The following is a 23,830-nucleotide window of genomic DNA, read 5'->3' as shown; positions in this document are numbered from 1 at the left end:
CTGTTTAGTTTCATCTGTTACCTGGAAGGGTGAAACAAAGGAGTTTCCCATAGGGGTTAAGTTCAGAGAAGCTCTCTGGGTTTCATCTTTCCCCTCTTATCTAAGAGTTTATCTCAGTTTTTATTGCTGCCATCTCAGGAGTTACTCTTTCAGCTGCCATGTGCATTATGTGGGTGTTGTAACTGAACACAACTTGTTTTTCACCTTTCTGGTGCCCAGGAATTGGGAGGTGTGTGGTGAACTTGGTTGTATTCCTCACTTTTCAGAATGTCTCAGTGTCTTCCTTATTCCCTTTTTACATCAAATATAAAACTCTTGTCATTTATGTGCCATAGATTTAAAAATAATAAAACATCCAAGTATCTCAATCCTGTTAGATGATTGAGCATGGAGTTTAAATCTTACTGATATTTTAACATTTTGAACTTTTGGCCAAGTGGACCTGCAGAGCTGATAGATTGAGGATTGGCAGGAGGGGAGGTGGGGCTGTGCTGGCAGTGCAGGAGATATTCAGGAACTGGCTGGAGGTTCTCTTTGAGGCTGAGGGTGCTGCATGTGGTGGTCATGACTTCACCTAAACCAAACCTTTCTCTGGAACTTGGTTCCATTTCCTTTCTGGCTGCTGGTCACACCTGGCTTGAGGTCTGGACCAAAGGTAGTTGCAAATGTGCTGTGAAGGAAAACACTCTGAAATTCAGCTGATCCTTCTGGGTTGGTTCCTTCACCTCTGTTCCCCACAAATTCCATTCCCTAAATATCAATTTGCAGTGAAATGCCAGAATTGTGTTTATTACCCTGGTGATTCCCAGGTGTCACACACTGGCAGAGCTCACACTGTGCATGTTCCTCACAGGTCTGGTGAGTGCCATTTTTATTTTGCATAAATACCTGTGTCTGTAACTATTGTGGTAAGATACCCATGTCTTTAAAGTCCAGAAAAGGCCACTTAACATTAGTGGAAATCTTTCTTATCCAAGAATTTCATTGTTTTAACTCTTCAACTGAAACAAACACTGTTGGCTTTTCCCTGACATAAACATGAGGAAATGTATTGGAGGGTTCAGATAATTGGAGGTGCAGGACCACACATGAGATGAGACTTGAGCAGCTGCTGACAGGTGTTCAGTCAGTGTTGGCTGTTCTGAATGAGGTTGTTGGATTTCTGTACAGGCTTTGGTTTTGCCTAATTTTGAGTAAGATGGTTGAGTACAATTTGGAGTTCAAGCTGCATTGCAGTTGGGATAAATGGGGAGAGAATTCAGTGATGCCTTTATCTGTGTCCCTGCATGTGCAGAAATGTGTGCAGGGAGGGGGTTGTTGGTGTCCTTGCACTGGAAGGTGTTTGTAAAATCATCAAATGGTTTGTGTTGAAAGGGTCCTCAAAGCTCATCCAGTGCCACCCCTGCCATGGCAGGGACACCCCCACTGTCCCAGGTGCTCCCAGCCCTGTCCAGCCTGGCCTTGGGCACTGCCGGGGATCCAGGGGCAGCCACAGCTGCTCTGGGCACCTGTGCCAGGGCCTGCCCACCCTGCCAGGGAAAAATTCTTAATTTCCAATATCCCGTCTAAACCTCTTTCCTGTCTGTTTGAAGCCATTCCTTGTATCCTGTTAATTGCAAATAATCCCTCTCCATTTTCTTGTAGCTCCCTTCAGGTACTGGAAGGTTTCAGCTGGGTCACCCTGGAGCCTTCTCCTTCCCAGGCTGAACAATCCCACTTGTCCCAGGTTTATTTATGCTGAAATGTAACTGAGCATAGTGGGTATGAAGCTTGACAGATTTTTTTTTTGCTGTTTCACACTATGTAAATTGTGACAATATTTATAAAAACCCAAATAACCAAAGCCTCAAAATCAGTGATAAAAATAGATTCCTTAATTAATTCTTTTCATTGTAATTCCTGTTTAGTTAATTAATTAATAATTCTTTTAACAGTGTGGGCTAATGCCTGTGTGGCATATCTGGTTTTCAGGACTGCTGTGCTGGCCTCCTACAGAGCTCTTTATTCTTGTCACCAGGGATGGTTAGGGTGGAGCTCAGGGGAAGGTTCTGCCCCAGAGGGTGCTGGCACTGCCCAGGGAATGGGCACAGCCCTGAGGCTGCCAGAGCTGCCAGGGGTGCCCAGGGTGGGATTGTTGGGGTGGCTGTGCAGGGCCAGGGTTGGACTGGGTGTTCCTGTGGGTCCCTTCCAATTCAGGATATTCTGATTGTACATTCTGGCCCCCTCTCTGAAAGCCCCCAGGCACTGATAATGTCGATTCCCCTGCCGGTGAAGTGCAGTGGGAGGAATTACACATCTGTTCCTGCTCTGTCTGTGTATAAAGTGCAATGCTTTCAGGAGCAGGCTGATTGTGCAGCTGGGGGTGAGCTGTACCTGCAGTGTAGCTTGGTCACCTCACAAGGCAGAGCAGCTCCAGAAGCTTCCAGAAAAGTCTGAAGTATGCTGTGTGAGGAGGAGGAGGCAGCCCCACTGCAGAGGGAAGGACGTGCCCATTTCCCTGACTGTCCCAATGTTCCTTAGGCTGCACCAATGGAGCACATCCAGGGAGCTTGGAAGACCATCAGCAATGGCTTTGGGCTGAAGGATTCTGTCTTTGATGGCCCCAACTGCATCTCCCCCACGCTGGTGCAGCAGTTTGGGTACCAGCGCCGGGCGTCCGACGACGGCAAAATCTCGGATACGTCCAAAACCAGCAACACCATCCGCGTCTTCCTGCCCAACAAGCAGCGCACCGTGGTGAGTGTGGGCTCACAAATGCTCTCCTGCCCCCGCTGGGGGTGGCCCTACCACCAGAAATCCCCTCCTTCAAAAGGGTCTTACTGGGCTTGAGTGATGGTCAGCAGTTGGGTGGTTTTAGAGGATGTGGTTTATTTGAAATATGCTCTGTATCTGTATTTTGAGAAGCTCTGCTGCTCTGCCTCATTGCTGTGAATTTTCTAAAGCACATGAGCATGTTCCACATGAAAAGTCATTGTTGGATGACCTAAACAATGATGCCTGCATGACACTTCTGTCATTTTCCTCACTTGAAGTGTGGGGGTTAAAACCGAAGTGAAACTTGTTGAGCAAACACTTCTGTTCAGTTTCTTGGAGCTGAGTGTATCTAATAATAGTCTTACCCAAAGTTCCCTGAAATAGAAATTAAACCTTTTTCTGTACTTGAGGTAGCTCCATTTGCCTGCATTTCTGTTCCTTCTGGAGGCTGCCTGCTTGTGTAAAATCCTGTTTCATAGAAACTCAGTCATTGTAAGAAACTGAGAAGTTATAAATTGCCTTCAGAACTTTGCAGGAGTGCACTTTGTGCAGCTTTCCTGGAATTTCTGAAAATGAGAAAATGGTCTTGGAAAAGCTTAAAGAAACTTTGCAGCAGTGTGTAAATGTTTTGTTGTGTCCCCCTTGCTCCCAGGTGAACGTGAGGAATGGGATGACCCTGCATGACTGTCTGATGAAGGCTCTGAAGGTCAGGGGGCTGCAGCCAGAGTGCTGTGCAGTGTTTCGACTTCTTGCTGAGCCCAGGGGGTAAGAGTCAAACTTCCTCCAGAGAATGTAAAAGTCTTGGGTTTGGAATAGCAGCAGTAATGTTTTCTTCCCCTCTGGCTGATTTCTTTTAAAGCAGTTTGGTTGTGAACACTTTGTGTTGCTTTCGTTGCCTTCTTCTGGGGTAACTCTGTCAGCTTCCTGTGTATTGGCAATTTCATTTTTGTTTTAAAGCTAAATACTGAAAATACTGAAAATGGAGGGGTTCCCTCTAGTGCTTGCAGCCCCTTAGTGAGGGTTTTGCCATGCTCTAGAAGAAGTGATGCCTTCCTTCATATTGGAGGTGCATTTCTGTGCTGCCTTTGTGCTTGGTAAATTCAGTGTCAGTGGTTCTTTGCCCACTGCCCTGAACAGTTCTGTGTGCTCAGTTTTAAGGCTCTGCATTCCTCTACAACTTCCCAATATTTGGATTTCAGTCTCACTCCACATATTCCATATTTATTTGTAGGACTGGGGATGCTGCTATTAGATACCAAATGACTGTTCTACAAGCTGAGGGAGTGAAGGTATCTCATGGAGTTAAAGCACTTCCCACCTCCTCAGCCTTGGCCTTAAAGCTCCCTGCAGCCTCAGGCATTTGTGGGGCTCCATCTCTGAGCAGCTGAGGCCATTTTGGGGTCACCAATCCCTGCCCAAGCACCTTCATAATGGCTTTTGTGGCACTCATAATTTCTGTTACATTTATAAGGGTGTTTCTGTGACTCCATTAAAACTTCCAGGTGCTTTATGTCAATATTTTATAAAGAAATAACATGTTAAAAAATGAGCAGAAAAAGAGGTGACTTGCTTCTGATTTTTTTGAGAGAAAGACACTGAGATCTATCCAGCTCACTGTACGAGGTTAGCCATGATTTTTTGGGTATTTGTTTTCAGTTTACTCAAGAAAACTCACCAAGCATAATTGCTGATGAGGCCAGACTTATCCCCAAAGTGATTTTGTTGTCCCCATGTTCTCTTTCAGGAAGAAAGTACGTTTGGATTGGAACACAGATGCTGCCTCCCTGATTGGAGAGGAGCTGCGAGTGGATTTCCTTGACCATGTCCCACTCACCACTCACAATTTTGTAAGCTTGTCCTGCTCTCTGTTCTGCTGGGAAATTTATCTATTGAACCACAGATTTGGCCAGAGAATGTTGTGAGCATTAAAAAGCTTTTGGCTTTCTTACACAGGGATTTTCAGAAGTTGGGGTTGGTTCCTTCACCCCTGTTCCCCACAAATTCCATTCCCTAAATATCACTTTGCAGTGAAATGCCAGAATTGTGTTTATTACCCTGGTGATCCCCAGGTGTGTCAGCCTGTCAAAGCTCACACTGTGCATGTTCCTCACAGGTCTGATGAGTGCCATTTTTATTTTACGTAAATACCTGTGTCTGTAACTGTTGTTGTAAGATACTCATGTCTTTAAAGTCCAGAAAAGGCAGAAAATTTCCATTTTTAGTCTCTAGCTCATCAGCCAAAAAAGGCTGGATAAGTTCAGCAGCTTTACTGAACTGATGGTCCAATATTTATTATTTATACTGGATATTCAGGGATGCTGTTAATTCTGCAGGTCATGACATTATTTTGTGAGCTAATGCTGCCTTGTAATTTGACATGAGTGTTCTGTGGGGGAATGAAAGGCTTTACTTTGTAGTTCCTTCTCAAAAATGGATTATTTAAATTATTGATATTATTTTGTGTTTATTCCACACAAAACATAGAAGGTGGTTTTGTGCTCTGTGGGTTTTTTTATTTTTTAAAAATTTTTAAAAATTCTTTTTTTTTGCAGAGATAATGCCCAACTCTCACTGTTTTACCTCGCATTATTGTCTTCTCCCTGGGAAGGAACTCTGTTCCCATATTTTAGCTTTTTTCTTGTTTTGTTCTAGAAATACATTGTGCTAATCCTAAATCCTAAAGGATTGTCATTTACATCCATTAGAAAGGTTAAGACTGATTTGCAAAACCTGAAAGTCACTTTACTTCTACATTACATTTAAAAAAACTGCAGAAAATGTCATCTGCAGCTGCTCAGCAGAAAATGAATATTTTTCTCCAGGTCTGGAGGAGGCTGAAATTTGGAGCTTTTCTCTCCAGTAGGTTCTGGAGGAGGAAACCCCCTTGGTTCATTTTAATCTTTTCATACTTCAGAAGCTTTAAAAAAAACAAAGTAGGCTGCCATTTAAAAAAAAAGTACAAATTCCTTCTATTATTTTGATTACTAAGAAATGTATTTCTCATGCAAGACTTATTGGTTAGTCATAAACACCAAGAGTTTTGGCTAACAAAAAAAATGAATTGGGCCTTCCAGTCTGATGCTCTTTCACCTCTTTGGTGCTACTGGAAACAAACACAAACCCCAGCTCTTGGCTCACACAGCTCTGTCACCTTGCTGAGAAAAACAATCACTTTTGCATTTGACAGAACACCTGTCCTTTTCTTTCTCTTTGTTTGTTTGTTCTGTAAATAAAGCCTTCAGTGTTTCTGAACTTCCCAGGTGTCCAACCAACCTGGAAATCCACTCTGGAATATTTGAGTGTGGTTTTAAGCTCAGTAGCAACCTAGGGGCTCTGACAGCATTTTACCGTGGTTATTTATTTCTGTTGGGCTCTGAAGATCCAAATGTCAGTTAATGAAGAGTTAATTAGTTAATTAATAACCACTGGCTGTATTTTCCAGGCCAGGAAGACATTTCTGAAGCTTGCCTTCTGTGACATCTGCCAGAAGTTCCTGCTCAATGGCTTCCGCTGTCAGACGTGTGGCTACAAATTCCACGAGCACTGCAGCACCAAGGTGCCAACCATGTGTGTGGACTGGAGCAACATCAGGCAGCTCTTGTAAGGACTGCTCCTTTCTCATGGCACCAGCAAGTCTGGCTGACACTTGCTTTTGTGTCTCTGATCCCAGAGATCCTTTGGGGCTGTGGGGAAGGCAGTCCCTGTGAGCAGAATTGTGGGTTGAGCTCATGCAACAGCCAGCAATGAGTGTCTGTTCCCCAAAGGCCGTGCACATCAGCTGCAGTTTGTTCTTGCTCTGCATTTTAATGTTCTGGGACAAGCAAACAAACACCTTGAATGACCAGGCAGTTGCTGCAATGCCCTTTGAGCAGGGGACAGCAATTCCTCTCACAAACACATGTTAGGAATCAACCAGGCCATGATTCAGTTGGATTTTAGCTGTTGGAAATTTAGTGTTCACCTGTTCTACACCTCAGCTTCTGGTGAAAATGGTGAATGGTGAGAAAACAGATGGAGGATACTGATACCAGTTACAAAAAGTTGAAAATTATGATGTTACAAGTCCTTTTATGCAAAAGTGTTAAAGCTTGTAATTGTTTTTATGTGTCTTAGTGGTTGTAATTTTTTATAACTAAACTTGGTCACGTGGTTCTGCATTTTCCCATACTAAGAGAGTGCAGGATGACTCGTGCCACTGGGTGCTACCTGGTTTTAATAGAGCTGAACTGTGTCAAGTGCCCTTTCAGGAAAACCTTAAGTCTGATATAAAAAGATTTTGTCTCTCACGTTTGGAAAGAACATGTGGAACTTTTCTTTGGGAGTCTGAAGGCAGAGATTTCAGTTGTACACAGAGGAAAAACACGATGTAAAGATAGGAATGTGTTCATGAAGTTAATCATGCTGCAAAGAAACAGCCCTTTCAAATTTCAGCTTTCAAGAGCATTGTACAGGAGGTAGTGTAGCAGTTGAAGTTGTAATTGTTTTTGTTGATATTTCAGATTGTTCCCAAATTCAAATATCAGTGACAGTGGTGTCCCTGCACTACCTCCCTTGACAATGAGACGGATGCGGGAGTCTGTCTCCCGGATACCTGTTAGGTAAGCTTGTATTTCCTGTCATTTCTCTCTTGGGAAATACACTTCTCTCAAAACAATCCATCCAAAGCAGCCAGAGACCCCCAGCTCCTCCAAAGCAGAGCAGTGTGATGCAAGGTTGGGATCAATGTGCAAGGCAGCAACACCACTTCATCACAGACAACTTTCTTGTTCTCAGATCCACCAAAGCATTGATTTCAGATTACATAGTTGCAATTTTTAGCCTTAAATCTTAAGGTAGAGTATTAAAGGCTTTTTGGAGACCTTTGTTTTCCTGCCTAAGAAAATCCAAGGCTCCCTTTTGGTATTTTTGTGAATTAATTTTATTTTATCTGATCAGGTAGTGTGCATTGAGAGTTTGTGTCTCGTGGTGGATGATTCACATCATAACTAAAATAATGCTCTGATATTCTGATGACAGATAGGAATTTAAGGAGAGAACAGTGGGGACTGAAAATTTGCTCCTCTAAAGAAAATTCTGATACCTAAAGAGAAGTTTCCTGTAGTTTTGAGTGCTGAAATGAATCTTGTGTCCCTTTCCAAGGGGCCTGTCCCCTGACCCTAACACGTGCCTGTATTCTTTCCCTTGAAATTCTAGAGGCTGAGGAGAGCAGGCCAGCTTTTGTTTTTTCTGCACCCATTTGAGCAGTCTGGTCAGGAATGAGGCACAGAGCACGTAGCTGACTTGTAAATGGTTCTATATCTTTATTTCTTTATTTTAATGGGAACTGCATCAGGAATTGATCTTTGCTGTCTCACTCTTATTTCCAGTGTTGTTGAACAGTGAGTTATTAACTTTATAGATATTTTGAAGGGTTTTGTGAAGGCTGGCCCATTTCAGTAAAGATGCATTTGTGTTTTGGGATCCTTATGGTCTGAGTGGCCTTAGCTGTGATTTATAACTCTTTGTTGAGCTGGATTTTAGTCTTGGCCTCCTTTTAACTGGTGTTGGGTTTCATGACTTCCTTGCTGGCTGTTCTGTGCAAACCATTGAACAGTCTTGCAAAGCTTTGCAGATTCAGGGCTTAGCTCTTAAGCTGTGCATTTAACAGGCTTGAAATGAGCAGTTTGTTTAGTTTCACAGTCCTGAATTCATCTCTCAGAGCCAGTATTTTGTCAGTGTATTAAATGTGATTTGGTGGGGATTGAGGTGGCAAAATTCCTAACAGCAAAACCAGACCTCAGCTAAACACACTAATTAAATATATGAGCTGACAAGATCTTCTAGTTTTTCAAATTTATTTCTTAAATGAAACTGGGACTGATTCAGCTGACCAAGTAGCTTAGTTGATGTGTAAATCCCAGCTCTTTCTCTGCTTGGAATTGTGTGTGCATTGCTTTTGGACAGGTTACATTGAACAGCGTTTGTCACTTGCCACAGGAGGGGAAATAAAAATAACCACAACTCTCCCTTTGTCTCTGCTTCCTTCTCAGCTCCCAGCACAGGTATTCTACACCTCATGCCTTCACTTTCAACCCATCCAACCCTTCCTCTGAGGGCTCTCTGTCCCAAAGGCAGCGCTCCACCTCCACCCCCAACGTGCACATGGTCAGCACCACCATGCCCGTGGACAGCAGGATCATTGAGGTAACCTGGGCTCCCCAGGGGCTGCCCTGCCCTGCCACAGCCCCTGGGGCCTTGCCTTCCCTGCCTTCCTCCCCTCTGCTCACCATCTTCCTCAGCTGCCTCACTGGGGAAGGCGTCAGGAGACACCTTTGCATAGGGAGTTCATTGTTAATTCTTGCAGTTAATACTTGGCTGGAGTAATGGTGAATTCTAGGGGTGTGCAAAGATGTTTAGCAGTTAGTCAGTTTTGTGAAGAAATGCTTTTTAGACATGTCTAAAAATGTTCTTCTAAATTTAAAAGTCTGGGTTTGTGGGGGGCTGGTGTTAATTTTCAATCAGACTGAAGGTGCCCTAAGTCTGGGTAGGTCAGAGCTTCCTGGGGCTCTGTTTTGTGTTACACTGAATGGAATTAATGACAGCTCTGGGCCTGTGGGCTGAAGCCAGTCTGGCTGAGACTATTCCTGCTCTTCTTGCCTTCAAGCAGCCTTTTTTTGTGTTTTCCTCCCTTAGACTGGCAGTGAGGGACAACTCTTGGAAGTCAGGCCTAAAGTGGCTGGGTTTCTTTAATTTTGGTTTGTGACAACTTTAACAAAGTGGTGTGCAGGAACTGCAGGACCTGGGAGAGACAGCAAGCCCTGTTTGTTGCTTTTGCCTCTGGAATAGTTTAAAAACTCTGGAGGCCAAGCAAAAGCCCTTCACTGCTGAGCTCACCTGCATCTTCAGCTGTGATTTATGGACTTGTGTGAAACCTGAAGATCCTCTGAAGGGGTGAGAGAGTTCCTCTGGCCCTTGGCAGCAGAGCAAGAGTGCCCTGCAGCCCAGGAGGCATTTTTGCTCAGAGGCTCTGTGTCAGCTGGGTTTGTGTCCTCCCTTTCTCTCTGGGTTCTTTGGCTCCCAGCCCTTTTTGCTGGTTCAGAGGCCAGGCTGACCATCTCTGATGGCACAAACCACAATGGAGCACTCAAGAAAATCTGAATTATTGATCCTGGTAGACTGATGAGTCTTTAAGGAGACATTTTTTCTTTATTCTGTATGCAGAGCAGTAAAGACAGAAACACTTTCTATTCTGGATCTTCACATTACCATAAAAATAGTTGTTACATCCTAAAAGCTTTTAAAAGGCCCCACAACAATGCAGAAAGAAAGTAGTAAAGACTTTCTAATAAACCAGGAGAAAAACTGTAATAAAAAATGGTTTAGCCAAGGATAGGTCCTAGTGAACCTCTGGGTTTGAGCAGGAATACTTCAAAATTTTACTGCACTTAATTATCATTTATCAAGCAAATTAGCTTACTTTTTCTTTCATTTAGCCTAACATTTAATTTTTAGAAATATTTTTTTATACTTCCTCTGTTCTTTTCTTTTATCTCTTACTGTGTTGGCCTAGAATAACAGCCTGAATGCTTCTCCCAGCTCCTGGTGCAGACGCTTTTGTTTGAGGGGAAGAGTAGGTATTTCCTTGGTGCCTTCTGTTTTCTTGTCATTAACAGCATTGCTGGGACTTGTGAGCCATGGCAGTGTCCACCTGCAGTGTTTAATCTGGACCTGGGCTGATGAGAATCTTGCCAGCATGTTTATATTCAAATATTGAGGCTGTTATTGGAAGAGGCAGATGGATGAAGAGCTTCATGTTCAGTTTATCTGGCTGAATTCATCCTCCTCTGAGTGTGAATAGGCTTGGATTAGAATGCATTAAACAGCCTTTAAACAAAACCTTCTCAAAACACATCCATTGGGTGGCTTTTCCCTCTGGAAATGGTTTTTATTGGCTGTACCCATCCAAAGCCCTGAGATTAAGAACAATGTCACTGTTTTTATTTCCCATCCAAGTAAAGTTGACAAACTGCAGCACTGGGGATGGTGTTACTGGTGTAGGAACAGGGGGTTTGGTTTGTTTGCTGTTGAATTCTGAAGCAAATAAACAAATATTCAGGATTGAAGCTCAAAAATACTTTTTCAAAGTAAGAACTCCACATAGAAGTAAGAACTCTCATAAAAGTATGAGAAACAATTTGAATTCTTTAGTTACCCTTTGCCAGCCTCCTTGAAAGCAGTTACATTCTCAGGCTGATGTACAAAGCCAATCTCTTGTTGTTTGAGTTCTGAAAGGCTTTATTATCCTTAAACTGAACAAAATAATGAAATTGAGGAGTTCTTCACTGGTTGTTCATGCAGATTTTATTTTAATCCACTCAGGTGTGGAGCAGTGGCAATCTGCAAGAATGCTGCACTTAGTCCAGCCTGGGTGAATGCAACTAATTAGCTAAACCAATGTATTTTATAACTGAAACTTTGCTCAGGATAATCTTAATTTGAAACTGTGGAGTGCAATGTGGGCTTGTTCTGTCCTCCTATGAAATCTTACATTTATTATTCTACTAATTAGTTAGAGAATTTGCATTGACTTCTGTTAACTTTGACAGTGTTTAACCTCTCTGTAGTGCATGTTCTTGCTTTGTACTCACACAGTCCCTGGATATTTTCCCTTTGCTGTTTGTACTTTGGGATAATGCCAAAGGCAGGTGAGAAAAGCTGTGCAGTGCTGTTTGTCAGAGCTTAGTTCTCTCTTGTGCATGGCTCTAGAGTTGTGTTGTGCCCGTGGCATGAGGTGACACTTGTGGCACTGTCCTGGTGACCTGTGGGAAACACTGCTCAAATGCCAAATTCCCTGTGGGAATGTGCTTGGAAAAGGAGAGGGCTTTGTGTAGGGGCACTTGTGTAGCTTTTTGGGGGTTGAAGTATGTACAGCTATTTCATGTGGGTGTTGAGGTGGAATATTTGGGGGGGGTTAAAAGTCCTGCTTTACCCAGAAGCTGTTTGGGAGTTGTCCCCTGGGGCAGAGCCATGCCAGGAGCTCTGTCCACACCTGGAACACGAGCATGAGGTGCAGGGGGAATGCAGGCAGTGTTGCTGCTGGTTCTTCTTGTTTTGTGCCCTTTTCTCTTTCCTTTTTGGTAGCAGTCCTTTCAGTATGCTGTGAATCTTCCCTGTGTTGTCAGAGTTCACAAGTTGCATGGGTTTCCTGCAGGATTGGTGTGATGAGCAGATCCCCAATCCTGGAGCTGCTGGCCAGTGCTGCATTGCACTAAAACTGGCCCAGCAATTTCCACACCAGCCCTGCTTGTTCCTTTGTGTGTTCTCTTACATTTATTAACTTTATTATCCATTTTCTCTGTTGCAGGATGCAATTCGAAGCCATAGTGAATCAGGTATGGTTTCAAAAATGAAACATTTTCTAATATGGTTTGATTTGGTTGTTTTCTTGTTCATCACCTGTTTCCTTGTGTTTCTGTCTTAAAGCCTCACCCTCTGCTCTGTCTGGAAGTCCTAACAATATGAGCCCAACTGGCTGGTCTCAGCCTAAAACCCCAGTCCCAGCCCAAAGAGAGAGAGCCCCTGCATCTAACACACAAGAAAAAAACAAAATTGTAAGTATGGTGTTTGTTTTAATTCCAAAATGAGTTACACCCTGCTGGGAGAGTGGTGAGGGATGAATTTCTGCACTGGAAGGTGTGCAGGGATGAATTTCTGCACTGGAAGGTGTGCAGGGATGAATTTCTGCACTGAAAGGTGCAGGGATAAATTTCTGCACTAAAAGGTGCAGAGATGAATTTCTGCACTGGAAGGTGTGCAGGGATGAATTTCTGCACTAAAAGGTGCAGGGATAAATTTCTGCACTAAAAGGTGCAGAGATGAATTTCTGCACTGGAAGGTGTGCAGGGATGAATTTCTGCACTGGAAGGTGTGCAGGGATAAATTTCTGCACTGAAAGGTGCAGGGATAAATTTCTGCACTAAAAGGTGCAGGGATGAATTTCTGCACTAAAAGGTGCAGATAATCTTGGATTGCTCTGCACTGTGTATACAGGAGCAGTTTATTATCATTAATTGGGGAATGATGGCACTGTTATAAATGGGTTATAAATGCTCAGAACAAAGTGTTCTGGGTTGCAAATGAATTTCAGGCAGTGGTGTGACATTGTCAGTGCAGGTCCAAGGATTTCCTTTTAAATCTTTCGAGGTTACATCCTTTTGATCCAGTTTTAATTTATTTAAAATTGGCTTTATTAGCCCTGTTTGAACTGTGCTGTTTCCAATGCCTTCATTTCCATTGGACAGTCAAATGTCTCAGGGAAAACCAGATTTTACAAAATACAACTTTTCCTTCAAAGGTTTGATTTAAACTTAGGGGTGGGGGAAAGAAAGAAGAGTTAGAATAACAATTGATAATAATAATTGATAATATCTTGAAATTTTTGAAGGCTTCTAAGCTTTCACAAGGAGAACACAGTTGCTCAGTGGGATTCACAGGTTTTGCTCACTTAGACATTGGGAATTTTGCTCTCATCTGTTTGGCTTATTCCATTTAAGAGTTGCAGAATTTTAGCATTGTGCTTTTGAAGAAACCACTCTCTTAAATATTTCAGATGTTTTAAAATATTTGATCATAAAATACATGTTCCTTAGGGTTTAGTTTTCTAGTGCAGACCTTCATGATAAACAGTTCAAGACATCCATGAAAATGGGTGATTTTTTATTTGGGTGTTTTGCTAAAAACCCCCACCACCCTCCCAAACTGAGGAGAAAAACAAAAATCCAAACTGCAGGATCAGCCCCTCAAGGTTCCAGGGGGAAGTTGTGTGAAGGAAGTTACTTAATTTATTTGTGTGTGTATAATACAGGTGATTAGAAATGAACTCCCTGTGAATTGTTGTTGCAGAGGCCTCGTGGACAGAGAGACTCCAGCTATTACTGGGAGATAGAAGCCAGTGAAGTGATGCTCTCCACCAGGATAGGCTCAGGCTCTTTTGGGACAGTTTACAAGGGCAAGTGGCACGGTGAGTCTGCAGCTGGGGGGCAGCACCCAGGGAAAATGGAGCTTGGGGTGCTGCGTGCTCAGCTGCCTCCAAAGGCACAGGAGAATGGATTTAGGGGTGCTGGGTGTTCATCCTTCACCAAGGGCACAGGGAGAATGGATTTATTGCTGCTGGGTGCTCATCCTTCACCAAGGGAAGAGGGAGAATGAGTTTAGGGGTGCTGGGTGCTCATCTGCCACCAAAGGCACAGAGAAAATGGATTTATTGCACCTGGGTGCTCATCCTTCACTAAGGGACAGGCAAAATGGAATTACAGGTTCTGGGTGCTCATCTGTCTCCAAAGGCACAGGGAGAATGGATTTAGGGGTGCTGGGTGCTCATCCTTCACCAAAGGGAGAATGGATTTAGGGGTGCTGGGTGCTCATCCTTCACCAAAGGGAGAATGGATTTAGGGGTGCTGGATGCTCATCCTTCACCAAAGGGAGAATGGATTTAGGGGTGCTGGATGCTCATCCTTCACCAAAGGGAGAATGGATTTAGGGGTGCTGGGTGCTCATCCTTCACCAAAGGGAGAATGGATTTAGGGGTGCTGGATGCTCATCCTTCACCAAAGGCACAGAGGAAATGGATCTGGGGGTGCTGGGTGCTCAGCTGCCTCCAAAGGGAAAATTGATTTAGGGGTGCTGGGTGCTTATCCTTCACTAGAGGCACAGAGAAAATGGATTTATTGTACCTGGCTGGGTGCTCATCTGCCTCTAAAGGGAGGATGGATTTATTGCTGCTGGGTGCTCAGCTGCCACCAAAGGGAGAATGGGTTTAGGGGTGCTGGGTGCTCATTTGCCACAAAAGGGAAAAGGGATTTATTGCCACTGGGTGCTTATCTGCCACCAAAGGCACAGGGAAAATGCATTTGGGGTGCTCTGTGCTCATCCTTCACCAAAGGCACAAGGAAAATGGATTTAGGAGTGCTGGATGCTCATCCTTCACCAAAGGGAAAAGGCATTTTGGGGTGCTCAGTGCTCAGTTTCCACCAAAGGGAAAATGAATTTATTGCTGCTGGGTGCTCATCTGCCACCAAAGGCACAGGGAGAATGGATTTATTGAACCTGGGTGCTCATCCTTCACCAAAGGGAAAATGGATTTATTGCTGCTGGGTGCTCATCCTTCACTAAGGGAACAGGGAGAATGGATTTATTGCTGCTGGGTGCTCATCTGCCTTCAAAAAGAAAATGGATTTATTGCTGCTGAGTACTCAGCTGCCACCAAAGGGAGAATGGGTTTAGGGGTGCTGGGTGCTCATCTGCTTCCAAAGGCACAGGGAGAATGGATCTTGGGGTGCTGGGTGCTCATCCTTCACCAAGGGCACAGGCAGAATGGATTTATTGCTGCTGGGTGCTCATCTGTCACCAAAGGGAAAATGGATTTAGGGGTGCTGGGTGCTCATCTGCCTCCAAGGGAAGAGGGAAAATGGATTTATTGCTGCTGGGTGCTCATCCTTCACCAAAGGCCCAGGCAGAACCAGGATCTGCTGTGTAAGAGCAGCCCTGGGGTTAAAGCAAAGCTCAGACACCAAACTCAATCTCACAGCTCTCCATTCTCACGGCTCTGATCTCTTCACTCCCATGTTCCCAGCTTGCTTTCTGAAAGGGTTTATTTTCTGTTAGCTGGGAAATTCCACAGCCTGCTCTTCAATTATATTTAGCTTCTCTTAAACCTTTGTGGTTCAATTAGCATGCTTCATTTCCAGGTGGGATGGAAAGGAAATCAGCATAAATAAATTGTGGAGTTTTTTCAATGAAAAAATGATTAATGTGAGAGTTTGATCTGTAGTGGGGATATTTTGAAAACAGACACCCTGCAAAGCTGCAGAATTTGTTTCCAAATTCATGGCTTGTGATTTTGAACAGAAGCTCACAGAAACCCCTCCAGGCTCTAATTTAAATGGCAGAATTGTCAGAAAAAAAAAACCTGAAAAAACAAATCTGGAAACCTACCTGCTGCCCTCTACTTTTAATGAGTAAATACTTGCATATGTCAAAGCCCAGATGCTGTCAGCAGAAGGGAAGCAATATTGTTACACTGAAAGTCTGATTTTCATTATGGAACTGAAATGGGACACAGAAATCAAGGGGAAAAATGAATTCAGTCAGATTTTATAATAAAAACTAAATTTATATTATGATTTATTTTAGTAGAACATTCACACCTCTTCAAGAATTAAATAATTAATGAAATTCTGCATGAAGGAGAGCTGTTGGGTTTTCTAATGTGCTCAGATGAAGTTTATTTATAAAACACTTCAATATTTAATTGATAATAAATTTGATAATAAAACCACAAAGGTGTGTGTACATATGTCCTGCAAAAAGGAGGAGAGAATAAAAATTTAAGGGAATTTTTTTCCCTTAAAAATGGAAGGGAAGTGTGTAAATAATTAATTAATGGCTTTTTCCATTAGACTGAAATTCAGCTAAATTAATTGCTTGATACCACAGGAATTTGCAGGGAAATCTTGACCCTTTAGTAGAGGTGTGCTGTGCACAGATGAGGGATTTTAGTTTCATTGTTTATTTATGTTATTTTGGGGAGGAAAGGAAAGCTGCACTTTCAATAAATTTGTGGTAATTGTATTTCCAGGGGATGTAGCAGTGAAGATCCTAAAGGTTGTAGACCCAACCCCAGAGCAGTTCCAGGCTTTCAGGAATGAAGTGGCTGTCCTGAGGTGAGTTGGTGTTGCACTGCTAAATTCTGATATTCCAGCTGCTGCATTTGCCTCCCAGCCCTCCCTGGAGCCTTCTGGCCCAATATTCTGTTCACAAAAAGCAGATTTCCAGAGAAGAATAAAAAAGACAGTCCTATTTCAGAGTATTTTTGTGGTCTCTCAACACCCACATTGCTCAGACCACACTGGGCAGTGAAGGTGGGCATTAATAAATTCTGCCCTAATCCTCACCACACTTGAACTCTTCAAGTGTTGAAGTTTGAAGCTCCTCTTCAAATTGCAGCACAATAATTTTTTTTTCCTTAAGCACATGCACTGATGAGTGTAACTGTTCTCTGCTTTCAGATCCTGAGGTTTTTTAGTGTTTGTGATGTTACTTCTGACAATTGAACCAAGTAGATAGATAAAAAACTCATCTCTGTATCTGATAATTCCTTGAGGGTTTACAGCCATCCTTTGGTCTCTCTTGGGGAAAAATCAGGGTTTGGAAAGAAAAGAAAGCTCTGGTCTTTGAAAGCAGCTGGGAATGGGGAAAAGTTGGGATAGAAGGAAAAGCTCTGGCTTGCAAAAGCATTTGAGAATGGGGAAAAATTGAGGGTGGAAAGAAAAGCTCTGGTTTGTGAAAGCAGCTGGGAATGGGGAAGAATTGGGGGGTGGAAGGAAAAGTTCTGGTTTGTGAAAGCAGCTGGGAATGGGGAAGAATTGGGGGGTGGAAGGAAGTCTTTAGTCTTCCACCTAAAGCTGGGATTTTTCCCAGCTTCCAGGGTGATTTCTGCCATTCCTGTGACTTCTAACCCCACTTGCAAGTGTGGCTGTTGCTTGTTGATGTCAAACCACTTGGGTTTTCAGACATCCTTTTCTTTAATGTTGATTTTAAGTAACTAAAAGGAAGTATTGTAACTAAAAAGCAAAAAACCAGCTGAAAAACCAGAAAATGGCAACTGTGTTGTATTTTAATTATCTGTGAGCCCAAACTTGACTCCCACACTGGGCTGGGACTGCAGAGATGAGGTGCATCCAGCCAGGAGTGCCCTTTGAGCAGCCCTGGGGAGCGCTTTGGGTGCAGCCACTGATTTCTCTTGGTGCTCCTCTGTCAGGAAGACCCGGCACGTGAACATCCTGCTCTTCATGGGCTACATGACCAAGGACAACCTGGCCATTGTCACCCAGTGGTGTGAGGGCAGCAGCCTCTACAAACACCTGCACGTGCAGGAGACCAAGTTCCAGATGTTCCAGCTGATCGACATCGCCCGCCAGACCGCCCAGGGCATGGAGTGAGTGCCCGTCCCTTTCCCCCCTTTTTTCCCTTTCCCCCCTTTTTTCCCTTTCCCCCCTTTTTTCCCTTTCCCCCCTTTTTTCCCTTTCCCCCCTTTTTTCCCTTTCCCCCCTTTTTTCCCTTTCCCCCCTTTTTTCCCTTTCCCCCCTTTTTTCCCTTTCCCCCCTTTTTTCCCTTTCCCCCCTTTTTTCCCTTTCCCCCCTTTTTTCCCTTTCCCCCCTTTTTTCCCTTTCCCCCCTTTTTTCCCTTTCCCCCCTTTTTTCCCTTTCCCCCCTTTTTTCCCTTTCCCCCCTTTTTTCCCTTTCCCCCCTTTTTTCCCTTTCCCCCCTTTTTTCCCTTTCCCCCCTTTTTTCCCTTTCCCCCCTTTTTTCCCTTTCCCCCCTTTTTTCCCTTTCCCCCCTTTTTTCCCTTTCCCCCCTTTTTTCCCTTTCCCCCCTTTTTTCCCTTTCCCCCCTTTTTTCCCTTTCCCCCCTTTTTTCCCTTTCCCCCCTTTTTTCCCTTTCCCCCCTTCTTTCCCTTATATCAATTAGATTTTCTCTATTTTATCAGCTATTTTATCTGCTTGTCCAGCCTGAGCTCTTGCTCTAGTGCAGCAAATGATAGCTGTTGTAAATTCAGAATGAAGGGGCTTTTCCTCCCTGTGTCAGCGTAACCCTGCAGTGTCTGACACACACTGATGGATGCTCTGTGGGCTGAGGTGTGGCTGCTCTGTTCCCCAGGACTCACCCAGATGTTTCTGGAAGCATTTCCAGCTCTGCTTTCAGCCCTGGCTCTGATGCTGAGAGCACAGGAGTAGCTGCAGAGCTCAAGGCCCAGGTTTGCAAACCAGACTTCAGGATCTGGGCAGGTTAAATGTCCATTTGGAGCTGTCACCTCCAGGATCTGGGCAGGTTAAATGTCCATTTGGAGCAGACTCCAGGATCAGGCCAGGTTTCAATGTCCATTTGGAGCAGACTCCAGGATCTGGGCAGGTTAAATGTCCATTTGGAGCTGTCACCTCCAGGATCTGGGCAGTTAAATGTCCATTTGGAGCAGACTCCAGGATCAGGCCAGGTTTCAGTGTCCATTTGGAGCAGACTCCAGGATCAGGCCAGGTTTCAATGTCCATTTGGAGCAGACTCCAGGATCTGGGCAGGTTAAATGTCCATTTGGAGCTGTCAGCCCCAGCACAGGGCACAGAGCTCATGGCTGTGAGCACAGCCCCAGGTTCCCAGGGTTAATGAATTTGTGCCACTCCTTCCTGGCATTTCTTCTCTGCACTGAGCACAGCTCCATGTCTTTGTTCCCCAAGTAGATTTGTGGAAAGCCAGAAGGGGCTGGGTGTGGAATAAACTGAATGAAGTGTCTGGGGGCAATGAAAATGCTGATGGTTTGTGAGCAGCCCTGCTAATGGCTCTTGTGCTTTTCCCTTCACAGCTATTTACATGCAAAGAACATCATCCACAGAGACATGAAATCCAATAGTATCCTTCCCGAGTCTCCATTCTCTGCTGGGAGGGAGGGAGGGAGGGAGGGAGGGAGGGAGGGAGGGAGGGATTTCTTAATGGTGATTTGGAGCTTGCTTTCTGTGGGGGTTGCAGCAGCTTTTTAAAATATATTTATGTATATAACTACTAATGGGCAGTCCCTGTTGATGAACTAGCAAGGACTTCCACAGGGCCACACTTGGGATAAAGATGTGCAAGAGTTGTGCTCCAGAATTCTCTAATTTTACTGAAATGAGGTTTATTCAGTCCTCTGGTACCCACATGCTGCTCTCATTGATGGGAGCTGTGTGTTCATCTGTGTGCACACATGGGTTTGTTTCTGTCTCTTGGGTATTTTTAGTGTGTTTAAAAGTCCTCGCATAGTTGGCAGAAATGAAGCCAAAATTCTACTTTAAACTCAAGAAAAGGCAGACTTTTACAATTATATTTTGTGCAAAAATAAATATTCAGTAAGACATCTGGAGTGAAAATGTTGTGAGCTGATTTCTTTCACCTTTGAAATGCCTGATTTTGGAATTACCAGAGCATCCCTGGAGATGGGAACTGGGGCTTCCTTCCATCAGATGTGACCAGGATGTTTTGGCAAATGTCATCATAAAAAATCTGCCAAGTCCAGTAGTTCCACAGTGTCAGTGGATTCTATTTTCAGTTTAAAAAAACTCAATTATTTTACTGTATAGGAGGCCAGAAATTTGTGATTCCTAGTTAATGATGATCATTTTTATGAAATAAGTTTGCTCTGCTCCTGACAGAAATGAGGGAGTCAGTAATGTTTATATTTCTGAATTATCTCCTTGAACTTGCAGCATTCCTAAGTGGAATCATTAAATGATAACTTCTTAGAATAAACCCAGCAGAGAAGGTGCTGGGGTTTTTAAAATATATATATATTTAATATATATTATAAATATGTTTATATATAAAATATAAATATATGTAACTAAAATGTATAATATATATAAATATATACACATACACACACATATATATGTATATATATAAATACATATATATATAAACACACACACACATATATATATATATGTATATATATATATATATATATATATAATATAGATATCAGTGACAGATCCATGAAGGAGATAATTGTAAATAGTGTGGATATATTTGCAGTTAAAATCATAGTTAGACCTCAGCAGATCTGCCAGAGAACTTTATGGAAATAGATTTTATTTTGATACTTAATTATCCTTGTAATTATTTTTTCTTAATTTTCTTTTCTGAGTTTGAGACCTCTGAGCTGTTTCCCTTTCTCAGTTATTTAAGGAGCTGCAGCCATGGATGGCAATGAACTGTTGATTTCTGTCCTGGCTCACCATAAAGATAAATCTGCAAATGCTGCTGAACATCTGCTCTGGTTTAGTGTTAAATGTTAATTTAAAATCCCTTTCCTTTGTTTCCCATACAGCTCCCAGCAGGTTTCAATAAAAAAAGCAGCACTTGTCAGTCAGGTCAGAAAATATCCAACGTTTGACTCAGTTTTGTGCAGTTTCTTTAACAAAGCCACAGATATATTTCTTCATGAAGGCCTCACAGTGAAAATAGGAGACTTTGGTCTGGCAACTGTGAAATCCCGGTGGAGTGGGTCCCAGCAGGTGGAGCAGCCCACGGGCTCCATCCTGTGGATGGTGAGCACAACCTTGCTGCATTTCAGTGCTCTGCACCCCCTGAGCGCTCGGGGCTGTCCGTCTGTCTGGGCTTGGGTTCAGCTCCAGGACAGGGAACGCTGGGGCTGGATTGTGCAGAGCAGGCACCAGGCACCCGTGGGCTCTCCACTGGGGCTTGGGAGTGATTTGAAATATTTAGAGCTGCCGGTGTATCTGGGAATGTGTATTAAGAATGTCAGGATGCTTTGTGCTCTGTAAAATACACACATCACCTGAAACAGAGTTCCAGAAGTAGAAATGTTCTTTTCTGTAAAAAAAATTGTACAAAAAGCCAAATTTTAAAAGCTTTTCTTAAAAAAAAAAAAGGATTTAAAACTAATTTACCCAATGCAAGGTATTTGTGTACATGAAACAGACCTTGGGGAAAAACACCACCCTGCATATTTGCTCATTGCAGGCTTTAAAAAAAATTAATATATTTATTTTAGTCATTTGTAGCCCATGTTTGCTGAGCTGTCACAGGAGGGAAGGTTGTTTCTCTTTCCTTGGAAGCTCCTGTGATCCCTTATTGTACTTTAGTGCTTTGCTTAATAATTCTGCGGGGATTCTTTAGGAGGGAGAAAAGATCTCAGTCAATGGGGAAAATTCTTCTGACGGTTCACACCTTGTTTTGCTCAGTCATCTGACAATGTTTATTTTAAGAAGCTTCATAATTGGCAAAGCTGTTAAATTTTCCTGCATTTCTTCCCTGATCTGTTCAGTATGTGCTGGTTTGTGTTTGCCTTTCACATTTCCTGACCAAGTTTTGGTATCAATTTACAAGAGATGAGAGTTTTGTATTTTTGAAAATATTTTTAATATATATTTATGTATTTTTATATATTTATATATATAAATATATATTTTATTTGTTTAACCTTGATACCAGTTTAAGAACTGATGGTGAAACACATGCTCAGTTCTGTGTAAGGTACAACAGGAGTCAATAAATGTTGCAAATGCAAATATTAATATTTTTTTCTAGTGGCAAAATGCTTGTTCAGTTAAAGCATTGATTTTTTTTTTTTTTTTTTGGTGTGTTCTGAACTGTATTGTTATTTTTAATAAGATGTGGAGTAGCCTGAACTTCTCCAGAGCCTTAGGTAACCTCATCAAACTTTGGGGATATGTTAAACTAGGAAATATGCAAAATGTTCCTGCATTTCTTCCCTGATCTGTTCAATATGTGCTGGTTTGTGTTTGGCTTTCACATTTCCTGACCAAGTTTTGGTATCAGTTTACAAGAGATGAGAGTTTTGTATTTTCCCTTTTAACCTTGATACCAAGTTTAAGAACTGGTGGTGCAACTCTGGCTCAGTTCTGTGTAAGATGTAACAGGAGTCAATAAACGTTGCAAATCCAAATATTAATATTTTTTTCTAATGGCAAAATGCTTGTTCAGTTAAAGCATTGATTTGAACTGTATTGATAATTTTAATTAGATGTGGAGTAGCCTGAGCTTGTCCAGAGCTTTAGGTAAACTCCTCAAGCTTTGGGGTGCCCTTTGCTCACTGATTTCCAGCTGAGCTCAGTCTCTGCTTCCCAAATGCTCTCTCTTGGCTTTCTGCTGTTGCTGCTGAGTTTTGTTTGTGTTTGTTCCCCTGCAGGCCCCCGAGGTGATCCGGATGCAGGACAGCAACCCCTTCAGCTTCCAGTCAGATGTCTACTCCTATGGCATAGTGCTCTATGAGCTGATGACAGGGGAGCTGCCCTACTCCCACATCAACAACAGAGATCAGGTAGGAGCCCCCTGGGGCAGCCCAGCTCACTTCTGCCCATGGCACATCCCCTGGCCTGGAGAAATGCAGGGAAAATACAAATTTATTATTTATTAAACCAGCTGAGGTGGGGCTGCCAGCCTGCCTGGTGTCAGCAGTGAATGTGGAACTGAGAGTTCACCTCAGGATTGACAGGGCAGGTACTCAAAGGAGAAAATTCCTTGTATATAAATATTTGAAGTGCCCTGTTAATTTATTCCCAGGTGCACAGTAAAATATTGCTGTATACATTTGCAGTTATGGGAAATTCCCATTTTGGTGTTAAATATGCTGCTGCTGCATCAGGAGGATTGGATTTGGTGCTTTTTACTGATGGAAAAACCCCAATAACTATTGTCCAGCCTTGGAATATTGAATATTTGTGTTTAGTCTGTGCTGCTAGGCAGCCCAGCCTGCAGGGCAGTGCCCTGTGGGACTGGGTTCCATCCCAGCTGCCCAGCAGCGAGCCCCTGTGTAACCTGGTTTTTTTGTGGGTGGTTGTTTTGCAGATCATTTTCATGGTTGGCAGGGGCTATGCTTCCCCAGACCTCAGCAAGCTGTACAAGAACTGCCCCAAGGCCATGAAGAGGCTGGTAGCAGATTGCCTGAAGAAGGTCAGGGAAGAGCGGCCTCTGTTCCCTCAGGTGAGCGGGGTGGGGTCCTGCCCAGGGCCTGAGGGCTTGTGAGGAGCCCTTGGGCACACAGGACTCTGCAGATGGAAATTCTGGGGAACAGCAAGTGCAGCCTTGCCCTGGGTCTGTGTTCATTGCTAATGCAGCTCTGGGCTGTGCTTTGGTTGGACTGGCAGTTCTGGGAGTCCATGGAACACAACCTGAGGCTGTGCTGGGCCTTCATCACCTCACCTGCCCAGAGACAAACCAAACCCCCTCAGTCCAGAAAAGTGAAATCTATCTCTGGATATTCCTTTCATTTTAGAGTTGAGGGAAATGAGAGGCCACTGCTCCTTTCCTTCCCCACACCTCTGAACAAGGAAACAAAATCCACTGGGGGATGTAAACTCCTGGAGCAATTCTTGGTATTTCTACAAGGGATGCTTTACCTTGTCCTGTCACTATGGGGATGGACTATAGACTTTCTTATACTCATTAATTATGAGTAATTAATTAATTAAACATCAGCAATTTTGGAAAAATATCTTCCTGCTGTTGCAGTCAAGCATTGTTTAGAA

At 43.3% G+C, this 23,830-nt stretch overlaps 1 protein-coding gene across 4 annotated transcripts in view; it reads left to right on the top strand.

Annotated features, from left to right (window-relative positions):
- RAF1 (Raf-1 proto-oncogene, serine/threonine kinase) overlaps window positions 1-23,830 on the top strand; it is a 43,101-nt gene that overhangs the window by 17,672 nt on the left and 1,599 nt on the right. The window contains exons 3-18 of one of the 4 annotated variants that reach the window (XM_059480471.1): window positions 2,521-2,736; window positions 3,407-3,519; window positions 4,499-4,601; window positions 6,197-6,354; window positions 7,254-7,352; window positions 8,784-8,937; window positions 10,304-10,363; window positions 12,098-12,125; window positions 12,217-12,344; window positions 13,636-13,753; window positions 16,370-16,454; window positions 17,552-17,728; window positions 19,147-19,193; window positions 20,748-20,866; window positions 22,492-22,623; window positions 23,151-23,285. In XM_059480471.1, the coding sequence (XP_059336454.1) occupies window positions 2,530-2,736; window positions 3,407-3,519; window positions 4,499-4,601; window positions 6,197-6,354; window positions 7,254-7,352; window positions 8,784-8,937; window positions 10,304-10,363; window positions 12,098-12,125; window positions 12,217-12,344; window positions 13,636-13,753; window positions 16,370-16,454; window positions 17,552-17,728; window positions 19,147-19,193; window positions 20,748-20,866; window positions 22,492-22,623; window positions 23,151-23,285 (1,863 nt within the window). In that variant the 5' untranslated portion in view covers window positions 2,521-2,529. The remainder of the gene's footprint in view (window positions 1-2,520; window positions 2,737-3,406; window positions 3,520-4,498; window positions 4,602-6,196; window positions 6,355-7,253; window positions 7,353-8,783; window positions 8,938-10,303; window positions 10,364-12,097; window positions 12,126-12,216; window positions 12,345-13,635; window positions 13,754-16,369; window positions 16,455-17,551; window positions 17,729-19,146; window positions 19,194-20,747; window positions 20,867-22,491; window positions 22,624-23,150; window positions 23,286-23,830) is intronic. The other 3 variants (XM_059480474.1, XM_059480472.1, XM_059480475.1) reach the window with 3 other exon arrangements.

The sequence above is a fragment of the Ammospiza nelsoni genome, chromosome 11 (assembly GCF_027579445.1).
Source record: "Ammospiza nelsoni isolate bAmmNel1 chromosome 11, bAmmNel1.pri, whole genome shotgun sequence".
Lineage (NCBI taxonomy): Eukaryota > Metazoa > Chordata > Aves > Passeriformes > Passerellidae > Ammospiza > Ammospiza nelsoni.
The sequence above is the reverse complement of the archived record's forward strand: the minus strand, read 5'-3'. Positions and strand labels throughout refer to the sequence as shown.